This window comes from Polypterus senegalus, chromosome 12, assembly GCF_016835505.1.
Source record: "Polypterus senegalus isolate Bchr_013 chromosome 12, ASM1683550v1, whole genome shotgun sequence".
Lineage (NCBI taxonomy): Eukaryota > Metazoa > Chordata > Cladistia > Polypteriformes > Polypteridae > Polypterus > Polypterus senegalus.
This window is the reverse complement of record NC_053165.1, coordinates 122863456-122883933: the sequence shown is the minus strand read 5'-3', so window position 1 is coordinate 122883933 and position 20478 is coordinate 122863456. Positions and strand designations below refer to the sequence as shown.

At 36.5% G+C, this 20478-nt stretch overlaps 1 protein-coding gene across 1 annotated transcript in view; it reads left to right on the top strand.

Moving 5' to 3' along the window:
* Window positions 1-4864: 4864 nt before the first annotated feature.
* plekho2 (pleckstrin homology domain containing, family O member 2) overlaps window positions 4865-20478 on the top strand; it is a 219178-nt gene continuing 203564 nt past the window's right edge. Inside the window, exon 1 of the mRNA XM_039773352.1 lies at window positions 4865-5268. Within this exon, the coding sequence (XP_039629286.1) occupies window positions 5260-5268 (9 nt within the window). The 5' untranslated portion in view covers window positions 4865-5259. The remainder of the gene's footprint in view (window positions 5269-20478) is intronic.

Sequence of the window (20478 nt, the reverse complement as noted above, 5' to 3'; positions counted from 1 at the left end):
AAAAAGGATAAATCATCATTAAAGTCAGACCCAACATCATACTTCTGTTGTATTTTCAAAAGTTATTAAAATTTTAATTATTAAAACTCTAGTAGGTTGATGGACTTCCTAGGTGCATACAGGATAATTTACAGTAAGTCTAAACTCTAGAATCCAGAGATGGGAACATTATTTATCCCTTCTCAGTTGACAGCTAGTCTTAGCATAACTTATAGTAATTATATTTAAGCACATTACGAATCAAATTTATTAAAAAGTCTATTGCTACATGGATATTTTTTTAAATATTTCATTGTTTTTGAGTTTTGATGTACATTGTTTCGAAATGTATTTTCCTTTAATACATTTATATACCTATAATACACAATCCATGTAAACGGAAGTACTCTATATGAGAATAAATTAAACCGAGTTACAGTCAGAAGAGAAATATAGACATTTCCACCACCAAGTTGACTTTAAAACTTGTAAATGCAATGGAGGACAGGCAGGCATCCCAACTGGGATGGAGACGAAAGACCATAGAGCTGGATACACCCTGCCTATCTGACCTTATGATTGGACTGTCTTTTAGATACTTAAGAAACAATTCTATATTTAACCACTCTACTTCTCTTAATTATATAACCTTTAATGTAAATGTGCATTGTCTTTTGTATACTATTTATTCATTATTATTTTAATTTAAATGTAATTGTTTTTTCTTCATATTTAACTGCCTTTTCACATGTTGTAAAGCACTTGGAACAACATCTTTTGTATGAAAATGTGCTCTGGAAGTAAATGTTGTTGTTAAGAACAAAATACCATGGAAATAGCCTACTGCACAAGCACACAAAAAAATGGTAAAGCCCTTCAAAACAAGAAAGATTCACTTCCAGAAAATTTACAGAATTAGAAAAACAAAGGCGGTTAGGATGTTAGGTTATATCACGATGTGCGGAGTACAAGTCAAGGAAGATTATGCTTAAGCTCTCTAACACAGAAGTAAGGCTTCACCTAGAGTATTTTGTTCAGGTTTTGTCTAAATATTACAAAAAAAGACATATCAGCTCTAGTGAAAGTCCAGAGAAGAGCGACTAGGCTGATTCTGGGACTAAGAGATATGTGTTATTAGATGAGATTGAAGGAGTTGAGTGTTTTCAGTTTAAGCAAACTGAGATCCAGAGGTGACATAATCAAGGTTTTTAAAATTATGAAAGGAAGTAGTACAGTGGATTCTAGCTGTTAATTTAAAATACAGTAAATGTAACGAAAACATAGGGACATGGTTGAAAACTTAATTAGGGCAGGTTTTCCATCATGCATAGACACATGGAATAAATTGCAAGGTAGTGTGGTGTAATGAAGAACTTTAGGGACCTTCAGATCTTGGCTTGAAGTTATTTTGGACAATCTATGTGAATTTGATGGACGGGTTTGTTGAGCTGAATGGCCAATTTCCATCACAATTGTTCTAATGTTCAATGATTCCTAAAATGAAAGTCAATGTTTAAAATTTGTGAAAATGCTGATTATTTATACAGTCATTACCCTGCAATGGACACATGTACAGTATTGTTCATAGTGGATTGCTAACCTCTACTCAATGCTGCTGAGGTAGGCTTTTTCTCCACACAGAATTAGATTACATTGCTGAAACTTTACCATCTGCTAATCCGTTTAGTCGAGCACGACTCTTGGCCACTCTATGGATCAATGCTGTCCATGTCTTCTGATCTTCCACGGCTTCTTTCAATTCTGCTATGTTCAGTCCATTATTTTTCTTTATGGAATCTAGCCAACAAGTTCTTGGGTGGCCCATTCCTCTTTTGCCATTGACCATTCCAAGCATGACTTATTTCTCAAGAAACCTGTTCTGTTTGATGTGACCAAAGTGGGAGAGCTTTTGCTTTGTTATTCTGGCCTCCAGTGTAAATTTTAGTTTGATTTGTTAAAGAACTGCTTTGTTCATTATTCTTGTTGTCCACCAAATGTGTAGATATCTCCAGCACCTAGCTCATAAGCATCTATTCTTCACATGTCTGCCTTTCTCAGCATCCAGGTTTCGTAGCTATGTTGTTATTGGGAAAATAATCGTACTGACCAATCTACATTTAGTTGCCAGGTTGATGTATTTGGTCTTCCACATATTGTTCCTACTGACCATTGCATTTCTTCCAAGTGTCAGCCTTCTATTGACCTCAGGAGTGCAGTCACTATCGCAATCAATTTTAAAGACAAGAAAGATGAAATCTTTAACCACTTCAGTTTCTTCATTGTTGAACTTAATATGGACATTTGCATTTTTTTGTTGTTGTCATGATCTTTGTTTTCTTGATATTAAGGCACAATCCAACCTTCTCACATCCTTCTTTGACTTTCATGATCAGATGTTCAAGATCCTCTTGTTTTCAGCCAGCAGGGTAATATAATCAGTGTTTCGGAGGTTGTTGATGTTTCTGCCACCTATTTTCACATCAATCTTCAACTCATCCATGCCTACTTGCTGCATTGCAGCTTCTGTGTACATGTTAAAAACTGCTGGTGACAAGATACATCCTTGGTGTGTGCTCTTTCTGATCATAAACCAATCCATGTCTCCATATGGCATTCGAACTGTAGCTTCTTGATCTTGATAGCACGATCATATGAGCTTGTTCAGGTATGGTGGTATGTCCATTTCCTTCAGGCAGGTCCAGAGCTTGTTGTGCTCAAGAACATCAAACACCTTTGAATAATTGATGAAACACATGTCTTTCTGATACTCCCTGTTTTTCTCCATAATCCATCGAAGGCCGGCGTTGTTATCACAAGTGCCATCTGCATATAGTCTTAAATTCTCTCATTTTACCTCTGTAACTTGGATTATTTCATATAAACTGTAAGCATAAGCCCCTAAGTAGTATATTCTGCATTATTAGGGCTTACCCTATAATTGGAATCTGAAATGATAAGAAGAGAAGTAAAACAATCACCTATACCTTCATATACTTCACTTTTTCTGTTAAAATTAAAATCATGAATAATTTAACTAGCACAAAAACATCCTCCATTTATATTTTTCCATTCCTTAATCTCCATCCAGCTTTTTTCTAAATTTTTACCTACTACCTGTACCACCATGCTTCTCAAATCCTGCCTTCATGCCATAATCCTGACTTATTACAACACTAATAAATACATCCCTTGACACTGGCTCTGTGTTAGCTACTTTTGAAATAGTTTCTGTTACCCCAGCATTAAAGAAGTCTGGTCTTGATGCTGACGATCTGACCAATTTTTGGCCTCTCTTGTCTTTTCTGTCAAAAGTTCTCAAGCTGTAATCTACCAATAGCCCACAGAGCTTTAAATGGCCTTCCACTTGACTGTTTCAGAACCTTCTCCATCACTATACTCCTGTTCACCCACTAAGACCAACTGATTCTGGCAATTTTGCTTTGCCCCAATCTAACTTGTGCTCTATGGAAGACAAAGCCTTCAATGTTATAATGCAGAGACTTTGGAATGACCTGCCTAAATTAATGAGATCACCTGACTCAATTTATTCTTTTAAAAAACAACTTAAAACTCATTTGGTCGGAAAGGCATTCAACTTACTCTGACATTCGGACACTTTTTGTCAGTTTACTCTGTCTGTCAAGGTGCTCAGGATAATTTGTGTTTGTATCACAAGGTATGTTATTTGTTCAGGATTTTTTTCTAGTATTTCACATTTTTGTATTTTTTTCTGGTTTATGGTCCTTTATTCCATTTTAATGCTTTGTATATCACATATTTATCTGTTTTTAATATTTTATGCAGACATAATTTTTATCCAATGTCTTGTTCTTTCTGAATTTCTGTGAAGCGCTTTGAGCAGGGCAATAGCAACATTTAAATACAAAGTATTATTAATTATTATTTATTAGATTAATCATATCACAGAGGAACTTAAAATAAAGAGTAGAACAGACTATTTTCTTTAGGAGACTGCATTCCTTTAATGTGGGTAATTTCATCCTTTACATACAACTCTGTAACGGCCAGAACTATTTTCCACTCTGTGGTGTGCTACTCTGGTAACATCACTTCAACAGAGTTCCACAAATCAACAAGTTAATAAAAAGGCAGACTCAGTTAGGGGATGCACTGTGGACCCCCTAGAGGTAGTAGCGAAGGAGATAGTTAAAACAAAACTGCTGGCCATACTCTCGACACACGAACATTGAGGACTTTCAGCCAACGAATTATTCAGCACGTTTGTCAGAAACGCTACCAACAGCAATAAGCCCGCATAGTGTCTCACTGTGACTGTGTTGTCTGTCAAGTCAGAAGTTTTTTTCTTTTTAATGTACTCCTTTTTATCATTGTAATGCGTGTTCAGACCATATTGTATGTGTGTGTACGTATTTATTTGGTAAAAGGCCAATTGTCCACCTAGGGACAAAAAAGTTCCATCTATCAAAACCGAGGCCTTTAGCATGCGCTTTTTGACTTGCACGGTAGAACAATTTTCACCAACGTTCTTGTTTATTCTCGTTCAGTTTGTAAAAGCATTAAAACGTGAGTTATCCTGGAGTTGTCCATATGCTTGTATGCTGAATGTATTCATTAGCAATTCTTTAGCAATTTCCACACAGTCACGCCCATTTTCTTGCTTACATGGACAGTTACACCCCTCCCCCACAAATCTAATTTAACGGAGATCAAACGGCAATTACCAAGTTCACATTATAGCAAAACTTTGGAAAACGTAAAAGGAATTTGACATGCATAATATACCTCTTCTGAAAGCAACAGGTTATAGGGTTCATTTTTCGCCTGACATTTTTCATGATCTGTTAACACTAGGCGGGGTTTATCACTTTCCACGAAGAACTGTTGTGTACACCGCTTGCACTGTTCTGTTTGTAACTGACTCCCTGTAACGCTAGCAATCTGAATCAGTATTACTTTATTTCTGTTAAAATAACTGCTGCCGTAATAGCCAATGCTTTACTCTTAACTAGCATGTCTTTGCTTGAGCCAAAGCGATTGGCGACATTACCGGAAACTAAACTTTTTTTCAGAATTTGTTTAGCTGGAGTGTGTCAAAAAAGGAAAAAGGGCGGCCGCAGAAGAAATTGTACTTTTTTTTTTTTCATCTGTATACTTCCTTATTTTTAGGGATTACCTCGGTGCATCATGATAAGATTTGTTGAATGGTGAAACAAGGTCGTTATTTGCATGTTGTGAAGAAGCAGGCAGTCTTTCAAGTGATTCGGAGTCGCGGAGTATAGCGGATCGCAGTATCTTATCATGGAAGATGTGAGTATTACGCTGCGCTGATCTGCGCTCCGCTATCGTTCTAAAATGAGTCGCTTGGATCGTCTACAGTATCCGTTTGTATAGCAAAGTGTCACGCTTGAAACTCAGAACGAAAACTCTTCAGAGACAACATTTGGGTCTGAAGTCGCTTCACAAAAGAATACCCGGAACAGTTCAGAATATTTTTATCTGTTACGAAAGAGAAGTATCGGTGACAAGCCCAGTGAGTGAAATTTTGAGGAAATACGTTGCAGCGCTGCGGGTGTCTTTTCTGCCTGAAGGTATCGCAGCGAAGACTCGGCACGGAGCTGACCTGCTGTTGTAGTGACTTCTCATTACTTTTCAATTTACACACAAATCACTTTAAAAATAAGGCGCACCCCTGGACTTTAATTTCGAGGCGTTTATTGCGAGCTTCTTTTAATTTCTTTAATTGTGCTTACCGTTGCGCAACAGTGAAATCTCTCTGTCATTCTCAAGTTGTATACTTAGACAAAATCATAATATAACTAATGTAGCTTTTTCATTTGCAGCCGGGGTAAGTAATTCTCAGCGCTAAGTCAGCCTGTAGACCTGTATGCCACCCGCTGTCTAGTTTTTCGGTGTCATAATGGTCGGTCAACACCTGTTCCTTTCACAAATGTCGCTTTCAGCAACCATCTTTGCCTCTCAATGATACGCCTTGTTAGGTTAGTATTCAAACCCAACTTGTATTGGTGATTCCAGTCTGGCATCGTAAGAGTATGAGTGTCGGTTTGTGTGTGACTGTGTGCACTCAGATGTTGTTTTCCTTGCACTTATTGCTACCAGGATGGTCTTCAGCGCTTTCTCTGCACCTAAATTGAATTATCTGGGTTTAAGAATGTGTTACATTTTATATATATGTTTGTGTTTAGTAATTGTATGTTATAGTACGGTGGTGCAGTGAGTAGCGCTGCTGCCTTTCAGTTAGGAGACCTAGGTTCGCTTCCCAGGTCCACCCTGCATATTCTACCTGTGTTGGCGTGGGTTTCCTCCCACAGTTGAAAGACATGCAGGTTAGGTGCATTGGCGAACCTAAATTGTCCCTTGTATGTGTGTGTGCACACACACCCTGCAGTGGGTTGGCATCCTGCCTGGGGTTTGTTTCCTGCCTTGTGCCCTGTGTTGGCTGGGATTGGCTCCAGCAGACCCCCATGACCCTGTAGTTAGGATACAGCGGGTTGGATAATGGATGGATGTTATAGTACATCATTTAGTTAAGCAATAGCACATTTTTTGCATACTTTGAAAGTGGAGATCAAAACCAGTTACATAAGATGCCCTAAGTTTCTTTGCACGTCATTTAAATAAAGGTTAAATATTTTTTTTAGCCGTACCGAGTTCTTTTTGAATCCAGTCAGCCTTTTAGTTCGTTGATTTAATGTGGTTGTTCAAACAAGTGAAAAGGTGACTTTGCAACTGTTGTGTTTCATTTACTCAGATGGTTGCTTAAATGAGTGGTATATGTGAATAGTGTATCTGAGCTTCAGGAGGCAGTGCTGGACAGCGTTTTCAGTTGAAACTTTATGTAAAGACCAGCATGAAGCAGTTGGTCATAGTACAAAGGAAGGGAGAGGAGTGTTTGCCCAGGAAGGGGAGATTGGTTAGATCACCTAGGTCATCAGTACATTGACTATTTTTTTGTTATAACCAACTGTGAGCTGTTCCAGAAATTATTTTCACCAGGCATGCAGTTTCTCAAATGGAACTATCTTGATTGTATTTTAAATAGGACTTTATATTATCATGATTGGTTTATGGATTGGAATGATTTATGTTAATCATTCATATCCATTCTGTTTGCTGAGTGTTTTATTTGATCTGTGTATTTGCGTATATAATACAATGATTTAAAATTACATGGCACAAAAGTTGACAATACAGTAGATGCAAGTGATCTGAGTCTATACTCATTTAAAACTGAATTGACTTAAGTTTTTAGCAGAAACCAGAAGAAAATATTTCTTATCATTGTTACTGTATTATTATATTTCTGAGCATCTTGTTATTTTGGTTTTCATTCTTGCAGGTTATAGAATTCAATTCTTTGGCCTTAAAACAATCATACACTGCATGTAATGAATTAGTGAGCTGGTGGGTGATTACTATCTTAGAATTCTGGTTTGTCGCAGTATTTTTTTTTAAACACTTTACTGGCTTAGCATTTCACATGGTGGCTACTGGATGAGTTGTCAAAGTGTAGCTGTTGCGCAACCACAATTCAGTATATCTTTTGCAGCAAAAGAATCTCAAACATTTATGATTCATTTCACCTGTTACCATTTGTATTATTTAAGGTTGAAATTGTATTGTTCATTAAAATTTTTATCAACCTAAAAATCATTATGCAACTTCATAACTTTTTCAGTAAGCATAAAGTATGCTTAATACTTGCAAAGTTTTCTGGTATTGTTTCTTTTCCTATTTTGTATTTCGGTGACTAGAGTGAAAATCAATATATCCAGTCTTGGTGACAGTTCTTGTAGATGGCAAAAGTGGTAATTTTGGTTTAGCAGGAAAAACATACCACTCACATACTGCAGGATGTGTAACCAGTTTCCTAATGCTATTTCTACCATCACCATTGCTAAATTATCCCTTGAGTTATTGAAAAAGTTGGAAACAGTTCAAAATGTAATAGCTTTTTAAATGCCATCTGCCAGTTTCTTTAATTTTAGGACTTATTTATTGAAATACAGGGTCACAGGTTTTAGCAGGCTACGTAGGCATTAATGAATGCAAGTTATAAACTGGCACATGTATGAGCACCAGTCCATCTCCAGGCATACTTACCTAATAGGGTTACCAGTTAACCCAGCATGCATGGGTATTTAAAATGTGAGGAAACGCAAGTACTTGGAAAAACCACATTCTGACATGGGGAAAATCTGCAAACTGTAAACAGACAGACAGTCTGGCATTTAAAACTACGACTCAAGTTGGAACTGTGAGGCAGCCGCACTATAAACAGTGACGCCAATTTAGTTTCATTTTTGTATAATGCTTTTATGTTAAGGCAGGCTCAGAACACACATATGTATTAAATAAACAGCCATGGAGAAAATCATAAGAGTGTAAAAGAGAAATCATGCTAACAGAGGTACATTCAGTTGTCAAAAACAGGGGAAAGAAAATTTCCAGTTTATAACATTACTAGAGTAGATAACGTTATGAGATGCATATGGTATATGGTTCTTTAGTTGGAGCAATGCCAGTGTCTGGCTTATCTGTTATATGCTGAAGTCCATAACTATAGTTACATGATACACATAGTAAAGATAGAATGGAAACTGATGGGTAATAATTGTCAATAACCATTGGCACAATTTTAAGAAAAATAATTAACAGATACATGGTGACACTGTGGTTAGAATGGCTACCTAACAGGTGATGGATGTGCTTAAGTCCTTACCTGGTCACTCTCAGTGGGATTTTTCCATCTGTTTACTTGAATCTAAGTGCTTCTTCTCAGGATATTCCATTTCCTTCCTCATTCCAAAAGGATGCATATTAGATTGATAGCTGACTTGGAACTGACCCTTTGAGTGCCTTATAGAGATAATACACAGCCCTGAATAACGTAATATTCAAATTCAATTCCTAACAAGGAAATATTTTACTTATATTATGTGGCCTTGTGACTAAATGGTGCCTGGATGGGCTCTGGCCCCTATTATTCTGATCTTGATTAAGTAGCTTTAAAAATAAATGGATTGGTGGATGAGAACAATTTGATAAGTAGTAATTAGAGGTGTTGAAATTAATGTTTTTCTTAATAGATTTCAGTTGCTGACCTGCTTTACAGATGCTAGGCTCATTGACAATTTCAAAGCACATGGTATCTACTGATACACACAAAGCAGGTATTCAGAAATATGAAAACAGTATAACTCCTGTAGAAATCACTACCAAACTCAAATTTTATCTTTTAATAAAAATCAGCAGGCTTGACAACCCAGTCTTGAATAAACCATCCTATTTATTCAAGTAAAGTAAGAATTTAAATTAAACTGGCACACCTGCACAACTATGAGAATGTAGAAAAGCACATGGCAACAGATGCTGTATGACAATGACAAAACATGAATCTACATCCTCTGGAAATCACAGTACTGATATAAACCAATAAACAAAAAGAACAGGTGTAAACAAATAAGTGGATATTAAAGATATGAATAAAAGGACTGCTGCTGAATTAGATAACCTTAGGATTTGTGAAATCTAAAAAGTGGTGTGGCCTTCACTAAGAGAAATAAATATGCTTAAACAGAGACAAAACATTGCATTTACTATGTAAATAATGCCAAAATAAGTTGTTGTACCTGTATTAAAAGTGTCATTCAGTGTTAAAACTCTGTGTTGTGTATAGTCATTGCAGCTAAGAGTGGAGGAAAACTGTAATTGTGGGATACTTTTACTCAGGCAGGGATAAAGCTGTAATACCTTGAATTATTAAGGTCTGTATTGTTATTTGGATATTTCTCCAAAGAGACACAGAGGGATCCAAAGAGATACAGCTATCAGCATTGGAAAGTCTGTCTGACAGATTTGGATTGAAATACTTATTTACGCTTTGGCCTGTTTCACACTTGTGCATTTGCAGAGATGTATGTTAATATAAGTGTGATTTCCTTTTTTTCTTTTTTTTTTTTGGTGTGTGGAGCCATGTTTTTAATATTTATTGATGCACGAAAGTTAATGTTTTTCAATGTACTTATTGCACATACATCTTCCTGTCATTTTTAATTTAAAGTTCTCTTGTCATTTCCTGCAGGAAAACATGTGCTCACATAAGGTGCATTCTGTTGTTAATTGAAAAAATCCCTACCTGCTTGCTGGTTTAAGAGGAAAGAGCCTTTGGCAGATTCCACTGCACTTTCCTCCCCAGTGATTGGAGTGTACATGTGGTCAGCCTCATCTGCAGTAAACAGGAAACGACAGTCACTAGTGAATGGGTAGGGGCAGGCAGAAAAAGCGTACTAATGTGCACAATGGTGTGTTTTCATGGATATTTGTGTAGTCAATATGTAGCATGTCACCTTTTTTGCAAATGCACTGTGCTCCTTCTTTGTGTTGTTAGAAATAGCTATAGAATACACTTGCTGAGGATTACCTGCATTATGTGACTACGGTAAATATCCAGGAAAATATACAAGTCAGAATGAGCCATTTTTTGTAATCACTAAATTCATTAGTAGTCATTAAACTCATGAATCGATCTAAAAAATGAACTTCATATTGAAAAGACTCGGTGTAGAGATATTTTTAAATTCCACAGATGGAATAGTACACCTTCATCAGAGTAACTGAAGGGAAAAAGATACACTACTTTTTGATAATTTTCAATGAAATGTGTGTTAGAGAGGTTTGTGTGCAATTTTGTGCTCATCCATAGCTCATCCAGTCACCTTAGGTGCAGGCACCATAGAGCTTAGTAAATGCATCTTCAGCAAACTTGAATTTGAAAGTGTAACACTGGTCTCTCATGGAGTATTTTTTAAGTGGCTGAAGCATTCTTGCAGTTTCTTTAGGATATTAGCAATAGGCAAAAAATGCCAATAGGCTGAAGTAAGTTTATAATGAGATGTAATAAAACTATGAAACAAAGTTTTGCTTATCATCTCATCTATCTTTGTTTGGGACAGTTTTTCCTCATTTGGCTAATGTCTTTATCCAACATGACTTACATAATTTGAGATACAATTAGTTCCATTTCTTTTGTTTTTTTCTATTCGAGCACAGGTACAGTAAGTGAAGTGGCTTGCATGGTCACGCAGTGGTAGTAGTGGGATTTGAGCCCACAAGCTCAGGGTATGAAATCCAAAGCCTTAAACACTATGTCAGACTGCTTGCCTAATTTATAGAAAAATATTTAGTGTTACTTGGAACTACTGCTGCAGGCTGTAATATTTGTCAAAGCAGTGTAACCACTGTTTAAATTGCTTACAATTTAAGCAATTAAAATGAGTATATTTTACTCTGGTATAAGACATTTATTCTGTTTTTAGACATTCAGGACATGTAAGTATGCTTGCTATTTGCACATTATGCTTTTGTCCGCTAGTTGCATTAAAGCCACCACAGTATGACAGGTAAAGAAAAATATAGATTATAGTCAGATTAATCATACTAGGATGTAACCTAACGGAAGTCAAGTTTAAGACTGCATAAGAAGATAGCACTCATTTTCACAGGAGCCAATGCACACAAAAAATAATTTGTGGTGTGCAATAAAGAGCAGTATAGCATTAACTTCCTGATTTTGTGCCTGAATGTCAAAGTTTACAGTTTCAGTCTCCTCATTGCAGAACCAGAGGGTAATACTTGTCTGTTTCCAACAGTATTAAATATATATAATTCCTGTTGCTGAAACTTTTGTAATCCACAAATTATCAATGTGTCACTGACATATAAAGAGGAAAGCTACTGCATAGTTGGACCTTATGTTGTGTAAACAAAACAGACACTTTTAAGCAGTTACAGTGTTGTATATTTCATTTCTTGCTCACACTTGAGCATTACAGACTCTGAGGTGTGAGCAGATTTCTTTTCTGTTTTACCAGTCTGATCTTTTGGTCTTGTTACAACTCCCTGAAATGGTCTTAGACAGAATAGTTTCCTGTAACTGCAGACATTTTAGAATACAGTATAGGTAATACTGCAAAAAGATGTCTTTTATGTAATTATTAGCTGAGCACATTGTTATTTCTAGTGTGCAATTCACATCATTTAAAATGTGTTGATTTGAAAATAGCCAATATTTTGTGACAATATATTTTTCAAAGTTGAGTTTCAGCAATTACTGTGTGAATACTGTCAAATCCATCCTACGAATTTCTTTAAGTTGTAATTTGTTTTTTATTTTTAGTCTGAAAAACTCAGTAGACAACACAAATTAACCTACTATCACAAAACAGGGTCTTTACAGTGCTTAGCATGGCCCCTTGCAGCTCCAGAGTCATGAATTCAAACTTAGGTCTAGACATTGGATAATCTTTTCATTCTCTTCTTGACTTTTCTGTTTTTTTTATGAGTATTCTTATTTTTGTCTGTACCTCTGATGGATGCATTTATTTTAAGTTAATTTTACGCTCTAAATTTTCTTGTTATTGGCGAGTGTTGTTGAATGCATTTTGTGACCGTTCCCATCCTGTTTAAGATTGCTTCCCACCTTGTCCCTAATGCTTCTCTGGTACCCTACATCCCTGAAGTGGATAAGTGGGTAAGAAAATAGATGGATAGTTGAATAATAACAATTTAATCCTTTCTTACCAATACTTTTGTGCTAGTCTTAGTATAATGTTTCAGTCTTTGTGATTTACCAGCATCAGGCTCAGTGACATCTAAGCCATTATCTTGTAACCCTAACATAACCTGCTTTGCTCAAGCATTTCCCTTTGACTGGGAGCCATTGAATTCTATAACCTTGAGGAAAATGTCTTCATTGATTTTGCCAACTAGATTAAGGGAATTATTGAAGAATAAAATGTTAATTTCAGGCCCACCATATTAATCCCTAGACTGAAATGTAATCATCTGCAAGGATGGTCAAACTGATTTTCTAGAGGCCTTAAGTGGCTGAGTCCATTTCCAAAATTCTTAGTTGGCTTCTTAATTAGATGCCAATTATTACTGCTAATGGAGCTTCTATTTTGTGTTATTTAATGTTATCACAGTGTTAAAATTTGCAGCCATTGACTGCTTTTTTACTCTAACAGCTGAATTCAGAATCTTAAATGCCTGACTCTCAATGCCCCAGTGTAGTAATGGGGACACTGTGCTGTAGAAATTGCTGCTGTCCTTTGGATGAGACATAAAACCAAGTCCCTGACTTTCATTTAAAGATCCTTGTGCATCTTTCAGAAGGAGTAGGGTGTTCCTTGATGTCTTGGCTAAATTGCCCACCACTGCCTTGTCCATTCTGTCCCCCCAGATCACCCCTTCCTCTGATTGGCCACCTCTCTGTCACCTTTTCAACACCTTATAAATAATGTGTGGTGAGCTTACTGATGCAATAATAGCTGCTATCACGACATCCAAGTGAATACTATACATTAGTGGTGGTTGAAGTTCCCACTGTCAATGTAAAGTACCTTGATTAGGTTAGAAATGTTAGCTCCAGCGGACCCACGTGACCCTGTGTTTGGATTTGACGGGTTAAAAAATGGATGGATGGATGTTATATATAAAAATAATTAATTTTTTTTTTTTTTATTAATTTAATGACTTTTTTTTAGCCAGTGGCCAGTTAGGCAGCCAACATTTAGCCCTATTCACACATGTCTGTGTTGTTCCAACAAAATACTGAGAAAGTAACGAGAAGGACAAAAGCAAATAAACATGATATACTAATTATTTGGAGTCCTGAAAACATTTTGATTATTAAATTCTTAGATAACAAATATCTACAGTATTAGAAACATCTGGCCTGGCAAAATTAGAGCACTGTCATGCAATAACATGTTTCATCACCAATAATGATTGGCTTCTAATTAAACAGTTGGTTGAAGTGTAACCTGTAAGAACAAAGTTTGGCACCCCTGCTCTATAGCATCTAGTACATCAAAGCTGGAAACTGGAGCTACAGAAACAGATACGCGTATAAGACACCGTTACATCACCACAGTTTTGCAGAAAACTTTTAAACTGGTACGAATTAGAGACATCTGGTTGCTCTTTCAGGACAGAGGATCCGCAAAGGGACAAGTGTTCTGTAAATATTAGAAAATGGTATCTTATAACGGGCCTCTGATTTTTTTGCAATCCTTCATTGACAATTATTATTTGTAACGTTAAGGGAACAAAAATAACTGAAGTCAAAAACAGTGTTATTTTTTGAATTGTCTAACTTCTTCCATGCCGCTAGTCTTATCGTTAGTAACTTAACCCACTTTGTGCTAGAGGTCAAACTTCTTTCATCCTTATTAAATTTGGGATTGCAGTGAAAATCTGGTGAACACTGTTTTTCTCAGGACAAAATTACGAATGTTGTCTCCAGGCTGAAAGTCCAAAGTATTAGATTATCACACCCAAAGTAAATACTAACCTCTCTTGCATTTAAAACAATATCAAGAAAGGCAAGTTTTCTACACATTTCAAACATGCAGTCCTCTTCTTTCATCTTTCTGTGGTGTTGCCCTTATACTGCCAGTAATTTGTCCTGGGTCTCTCTGTTGCAGATTAATTTTGGGTTGTCTGAACTCTGTTGTGTCAAGTTACATTCAGTTAGGTTTGATTAGATTATGTGGACTTTTATCTAACAACTGTGCTAGAAAAGGAGAAGTACATTTTTAGCAAAATTCAAAGTCCATGGCAGTGACTCAGCTTATCTTGCAGATATTTGAGCAATATACTTATGCGCAATAAAATTATAATTTTATGTTATTTAATTCAATAAGTTGTGGGCCCTGTCATGCCCTTTTCTGGGCATTGCAGCATTTTTTTTCCCTTTGCTGCATACCTATATAAAATATAGCCAGGCCCTTAGATTGAAGATTAGGTTGCAGCACCTGTGGTCTGTTACCAGCGTAAAAAGAATATTGGTCAGTAAAATGCTGTTAACTCTCTTAGCTTCAAATCATATAGCATTATAGTATGTTTTGTGGTTGACTAAGGCCTAGTACAATCTCATCTGCGTAAAATGTCAAACAGTACATTATTTGGATGCCTTGCTGTCTTTGCATATTCACTGTTAGCCTAAAGCTATAGTTTTGTCAATCCACATTTACATGAGATATTTTTAATTACCCATCATGCTTTGTTTTTTTTATGCTATCATTGGTGGCATCAAACATCTGTGTAATATTTAGCATTGATTTTGAGAAAAGTATTTTAAACTTGCCTGTTGGATAATAGTTCCCCTATGATGTTTAGGTATGTGGAATGTCATCAGAAAATAATGATGATTCTAGACATTCTTAGTAGTTCTTGGTTTTACCACTACTGTTGGTCACTAGTGTAAGCTGCATATTTCATATACTGTAATTATATAGTATGTTTATACTGATCATGTGTGTTAAAGCATTCATATTAGATTTAAGACATAGATCAGATATTTAATTATGTATTTATATTATTGAGCTCATGGTTTCATTACAATGCATATATTACAGAGCACTGAGACATAAAGCGTTAAGTCGTATTCACATCAGATGGCCTCCCTAACTAGAAGGTAAGAGAAAGTATTGATATGAAGTAATCATTAGGAAAGTTTGAAATTTCCAGATAATTAGCAATGGTTCATTATATTCTGAGGACTGAAGACAACATTAAGAATTGACTGCCAGGTTATGAAAGAAATTTACACGTTCCTTTTAAAGAGAATTTAATGTTTTACAATTCTAGTTAAAGCAAGACATCGTTTTCCCATTGTATTATATAAATAAGTGGGTTACAATCCTTCCAGATGGGAAAGATAAAGTGTCATGCTAGCAGTACAGTTCATTAAATAAAAATGTTGCTTTAGGTGTTACTTCATATAGAGTCAATAGAGTAATAGGTATTATTTTGATCCTAAGACTGTCTGGTAAATAAGCAAAGAGTATATTTCTGAGGGATCTAAACAAGGGACATCCCAAAATGTGACCAAATGAAGCAGTTGCTTAAAGGTATCTCTTGATTTGGAAAGGCATTGAATAGTCTGAGTCAACAGAAATGTGTGCAGCATTCCACTTTAAGCTTAAGGTATTTTTTTAGACAGATTGAGGAAGTTTAGTTTGACTTCCATTCATTATCTGTAAGTACAATTGAAAGATCCTCAATCCCCAAACTGCCTCATATTAGGTAAGATGTGTTATTTAAAAAATAGGCCTAGTTTGCCAAGACTTTTTTTCTTTATTACAACTGGGAAAAAATAATTTAAACAATTAGCAAGAGAGGGTTACAAAATTTTGCCAGGGTGCCCTTAATGTGCCCTCCAGCCTTTACATAGCAGAAGAAATGTTTTGATGAAAAGCAATATTTAAAGGCCTAGTTGTTGAAAGGGTGCAAATATATCCCCACTATTCATATGCAAGAGCTGAAGGCTCGTTTTTCTAAATGTGTTGTGTATGTTAAATTTAAATTATTAATTATTATTATTATCTAATATTAAAGTATTGTTTACTTTAAAGAATACTGCACCTAAAAATTACATTTATTTATATGTTAGGCCTTGTTCACACGGGCGTTAAGTTTTTGGATAAACGAACTTGCTCTGAACGTCCTAGATGTTTATGTTGCATTTTGTGGTGGCGATCGATTGACTTCTACACCGGCGTTCGTTTGTCTCTGTCTAACGCCAGCCTGCAGCCCAAATTGTAGTTTGTGTGTTAACCTGTGGAGGCAGTGTCGGGAACTGGATATGAAAGCCCTTGTCGTTTTACTTGAGGTGCCTCCTGTCAATATGGACCATTTTGCTATGTTAGATATTAATCTTCTTGTTTTAAAAATACTCGTAATACTGGCGTAGGGAGAGAAAAAATCGCCACCGCTACTGGGTTCATCCTCTGACTGCACAACGTCGGGTTAAAGGAAGTTATGAAGAAATGCGAAAATTTCCGCGCAAGTTTTTTAATTACTGTCGGATGTCGGTTTCCACTTTTGATTGTCTGGTGCAGTGCCACATTGCACACCGATCAACCAATATGCGACTTGGTTTTAGCCCCGAAGAGAGACTACTTGTCACTTTGAGGTAAGGAAACAGTAGTCGAGTGTACGCTTACACTGGTGTTATGCACTGAAATGTCCCCCCCCCATTGCCCCCCACTACATAATCGTTATCAAATATTATATCAGAACATAAATTAATAGGTTCATGGTTTACAAATTACATGAGACAATAAAATAAAATAAGCAATATGAAAATATATATATTGTATATGAAAACATAAAAATATTAATATTTTTTCATATACAACATGTAAACTTTTATATTGTTTATTTTATAATAAAATTACTTTTGTCGAATTTTTCATCATAAACAATATTTATTTTATTATTATTTTATTTATTATTATTATTATTATTTTATTATTATTATTGGGATATATCCGGTCCTCCGAAGAGTAAAATAAACTCGCAGAAAACGAACTAGAAGCGGTTTCCTTGCGTTCGTTGGGTTTTGAACGCCAAGAAAAGCTGCATGCAGCGTTTTTGATGCCGTATAAAGCGCTGCGGACAAGCGCCGTCACCAAAGCCCGTGTGAACACTCTCATTGACTCCTACGTAGAAAACACTCGGCGATTGATCGCGCTCACTGGGCCTTCTGACGCAAAAAGCGCCGATTTTAACGCCCGTGTGAACAAGGCCTTAACCCATTCAGTTTCTAGTGATGGCTGAGAGCATATGACTGGATAACTGATGTGGATTATGCAAAGTGAGTAACATGAGATTTTTTATTTTGTTTTATCAATGGGTTTTTCACATTGTTTGCTGTTGTACAGTTTCAGCTTCAAATTTATTGTCATATGTACGTAGTAAAATGAAAGTCTTATTCTGTACATCCTCCATGTTCTAGCTTGCAGTGCTAATGGCATAAGGGAGAAAACTGTCTTTCAGCCTTGTTGTTTTAGCTTCTTTGCTCTTGTAGCATCTCCCTGATGGTAGCAGTATAAACAGTTCATGTTGTGGTTGGGTTGTGTGCTTAATAATGTTATGGGCCCTCCTGAGAACTCTGGTGTAGGAGGTGCTGATCAAATGATATTTTGCACCGATTTTACCACCTGCTGTAGAGCCTTGTGGCCCCATGCTATACTGTTCCCAAACCAAGTTGCTGATGATAGTGTTTGGCATGTCAAAGTTCCTCAGCCTTCTCAGAAAATACAAATGCTTCTGGACTCCCCACCAGGTCTGTGTTGTTGTAGGTGGAAATGAGAGCCTCAAAATTTTTAATGGCAAGAACTTTAAATGTGGTCACTCTCTCTACCTCAGTCTCTCCAGTATACAGTGGGTCTGCTTATGAAAAGGTCCAGGACCCAGTGGCAGAGAGTAGGTGGCACACCTAGACTAGAGAGCTTGTTTGTGAGCATAGCTGATACCATAGTATTAAAGGCCAAGCTATAATCACTGCGCAGCAATTGGACTTAGCACTCCTTATTTTCCAGGTGTGTAAGTGTTAAGTTTATAATTATGGTAAACATACTAAGACGGAATTATTGTTGTTGTCCCCTTTAAGACAATATATCTTTTTTGTGGGCATGCGTGGATGTTGTTAGTTTTTGGTGTTTGTATTGCAGTTCTTTTTTTCAGTTTGTGTTTTATTCATTTTTGAAAGTAAAGTATTTCACATTCCAACTGGTGTGCTTATTGAAAATTAACATAAGAACTGTTGCAATGTTGTGCTAACTGTATCCCATGTTAACCTATTTGGTCTATATGCAAACAGTAGAGGGTCCATTCTGTCAGGTATGAATGTCTGAATGTGGCTCCTAAACATTCTCTCAAGGCATTTCATCACAAGGAGTCAATGCAGCGGACCAGTAGCCATTCAGATAATTAACTTTTCCCTTTATTGGCAGTGGAATAATAGTGGTTGCTTTGTAGCAGGTGGGAAATATGACTTGTATAAGGGAAAGGTTAAATATGTCACCCAGAACATCAACAAGGGTTGAAGTGCAAGCTTTGAGTGTACGTCCAGTGATGTTATCTGGGCCGGCAGTGTTCTGGTGGTTTATTCTCCTCAGAAACTTTTCTACATCTGCGGATAATATTATAAATGGGGGTGATGAGCCCTCACTAGACTCCTCTCTGCCCACTGACTCAGTTTTGTGGGCCTTGAAGTGGGTATAAAATTTGTTGAACTCATCCACTGAGAAGTAGCTGGCAGTGATCACCCTCTACTTCTGTCTCTGTAGCCTATGATGTCTCCCAAACCCTGCCACATACTCAGAGTGTCAGTGGTAGTGAAGTGACCTTCCAGTTTAAGTCTGATTTTTTTCTTGGCTTCTCTAATAGCTCTATGTAGATCGTATCTGGCTTTTTTGTACTCACTGGCATTGCATGAGGCATATGCCTTAGAGTGTGCATAAAGTGTGGGGCGGACCTCTGAATTAATGCATGGTTTATTGTTTGGATGGTATCAGATGTGTTTGAGGGGCACAATAAAATCAGTGCAAGTGCTGTAGCTACTAAACTGTATTTCTGCAGATTAACTGTTCAATACTCATTTATAGCAACTGTCTTGAAAACATCCAACTGAGTACACTGAAAGCAGACCTGAAGCTCATGCTCAGATTCTTCTGTCCACACTTTAACAGTTTTCTTTACAGTGGGAACTTGTTTGAGAAGACGTCTGTGTGCTGGACAGAGGAATATAAAGATGTGATAGGACTGTACAAAATGATGGCGAGATACAGCCTTATACACCCCCTTCACATTACTACACATATAACTTCAGTATCATTTTCTCCTGTGTAGGAAAAGTAATGTGATGCTGATATGCTGACATTGAATCTGTATGTAACAGTGGTTAAAATCACCAGCCACTATACTGCATCACTTTTTCTTGTGCATTTATAACCTCACACAATGTCCCCAGTGCTGCCCTGATGTTTGCATATGGTGAAAAGTATGCCATTGATATTTAAGGTTAATTATCCTAGGTAATCTTCAGTTACAAATTTTGGATTTTTTTGCACTGTGGGCTGTTGTTTAGATGACAAATATTAGCACAGTATTTTTGTTTGTGGTGTAGTAAATACTTTGAGTTGCTTTCAGCAATGCAGATCCTTTGAGACTTGCAGTGCCTGTTTACTGTAATCCTTATGTCAGACATGAACTAAGTCATTTAAAATTGTCTCATATGCAGATGTTTTCCCCCACCCCCAATCCTTTTAGAGCCACCAAAAAAAGAATAAAACGAATACACTTTGTTGCCAGAATCTATTTTCCCTGTGTGTATAAAAATGGCATTGCTTCAGAATATCTATTTTCTGTATCTCCTCCCATGAATGCTAAATTCCTACATTACTTTTGGAACAGAAACCTCAAATGCATACCTCCAGGTAGACACACAGCATTTTTTCTTTGAACTGTCAGTTCAAAAATGATACTCATTATCCCTGTGTTACTTGAGTTTACATTGTCAATATTGCTTAGCATGCCATAAATAAAGTCAGGTTTGGAGGATTCTTATTTATCATTTACTTACTGTTTATACAGGACCGTACTGAGCATAGAACTGTAGCCCTGCATATTCCTCACACTGACAAA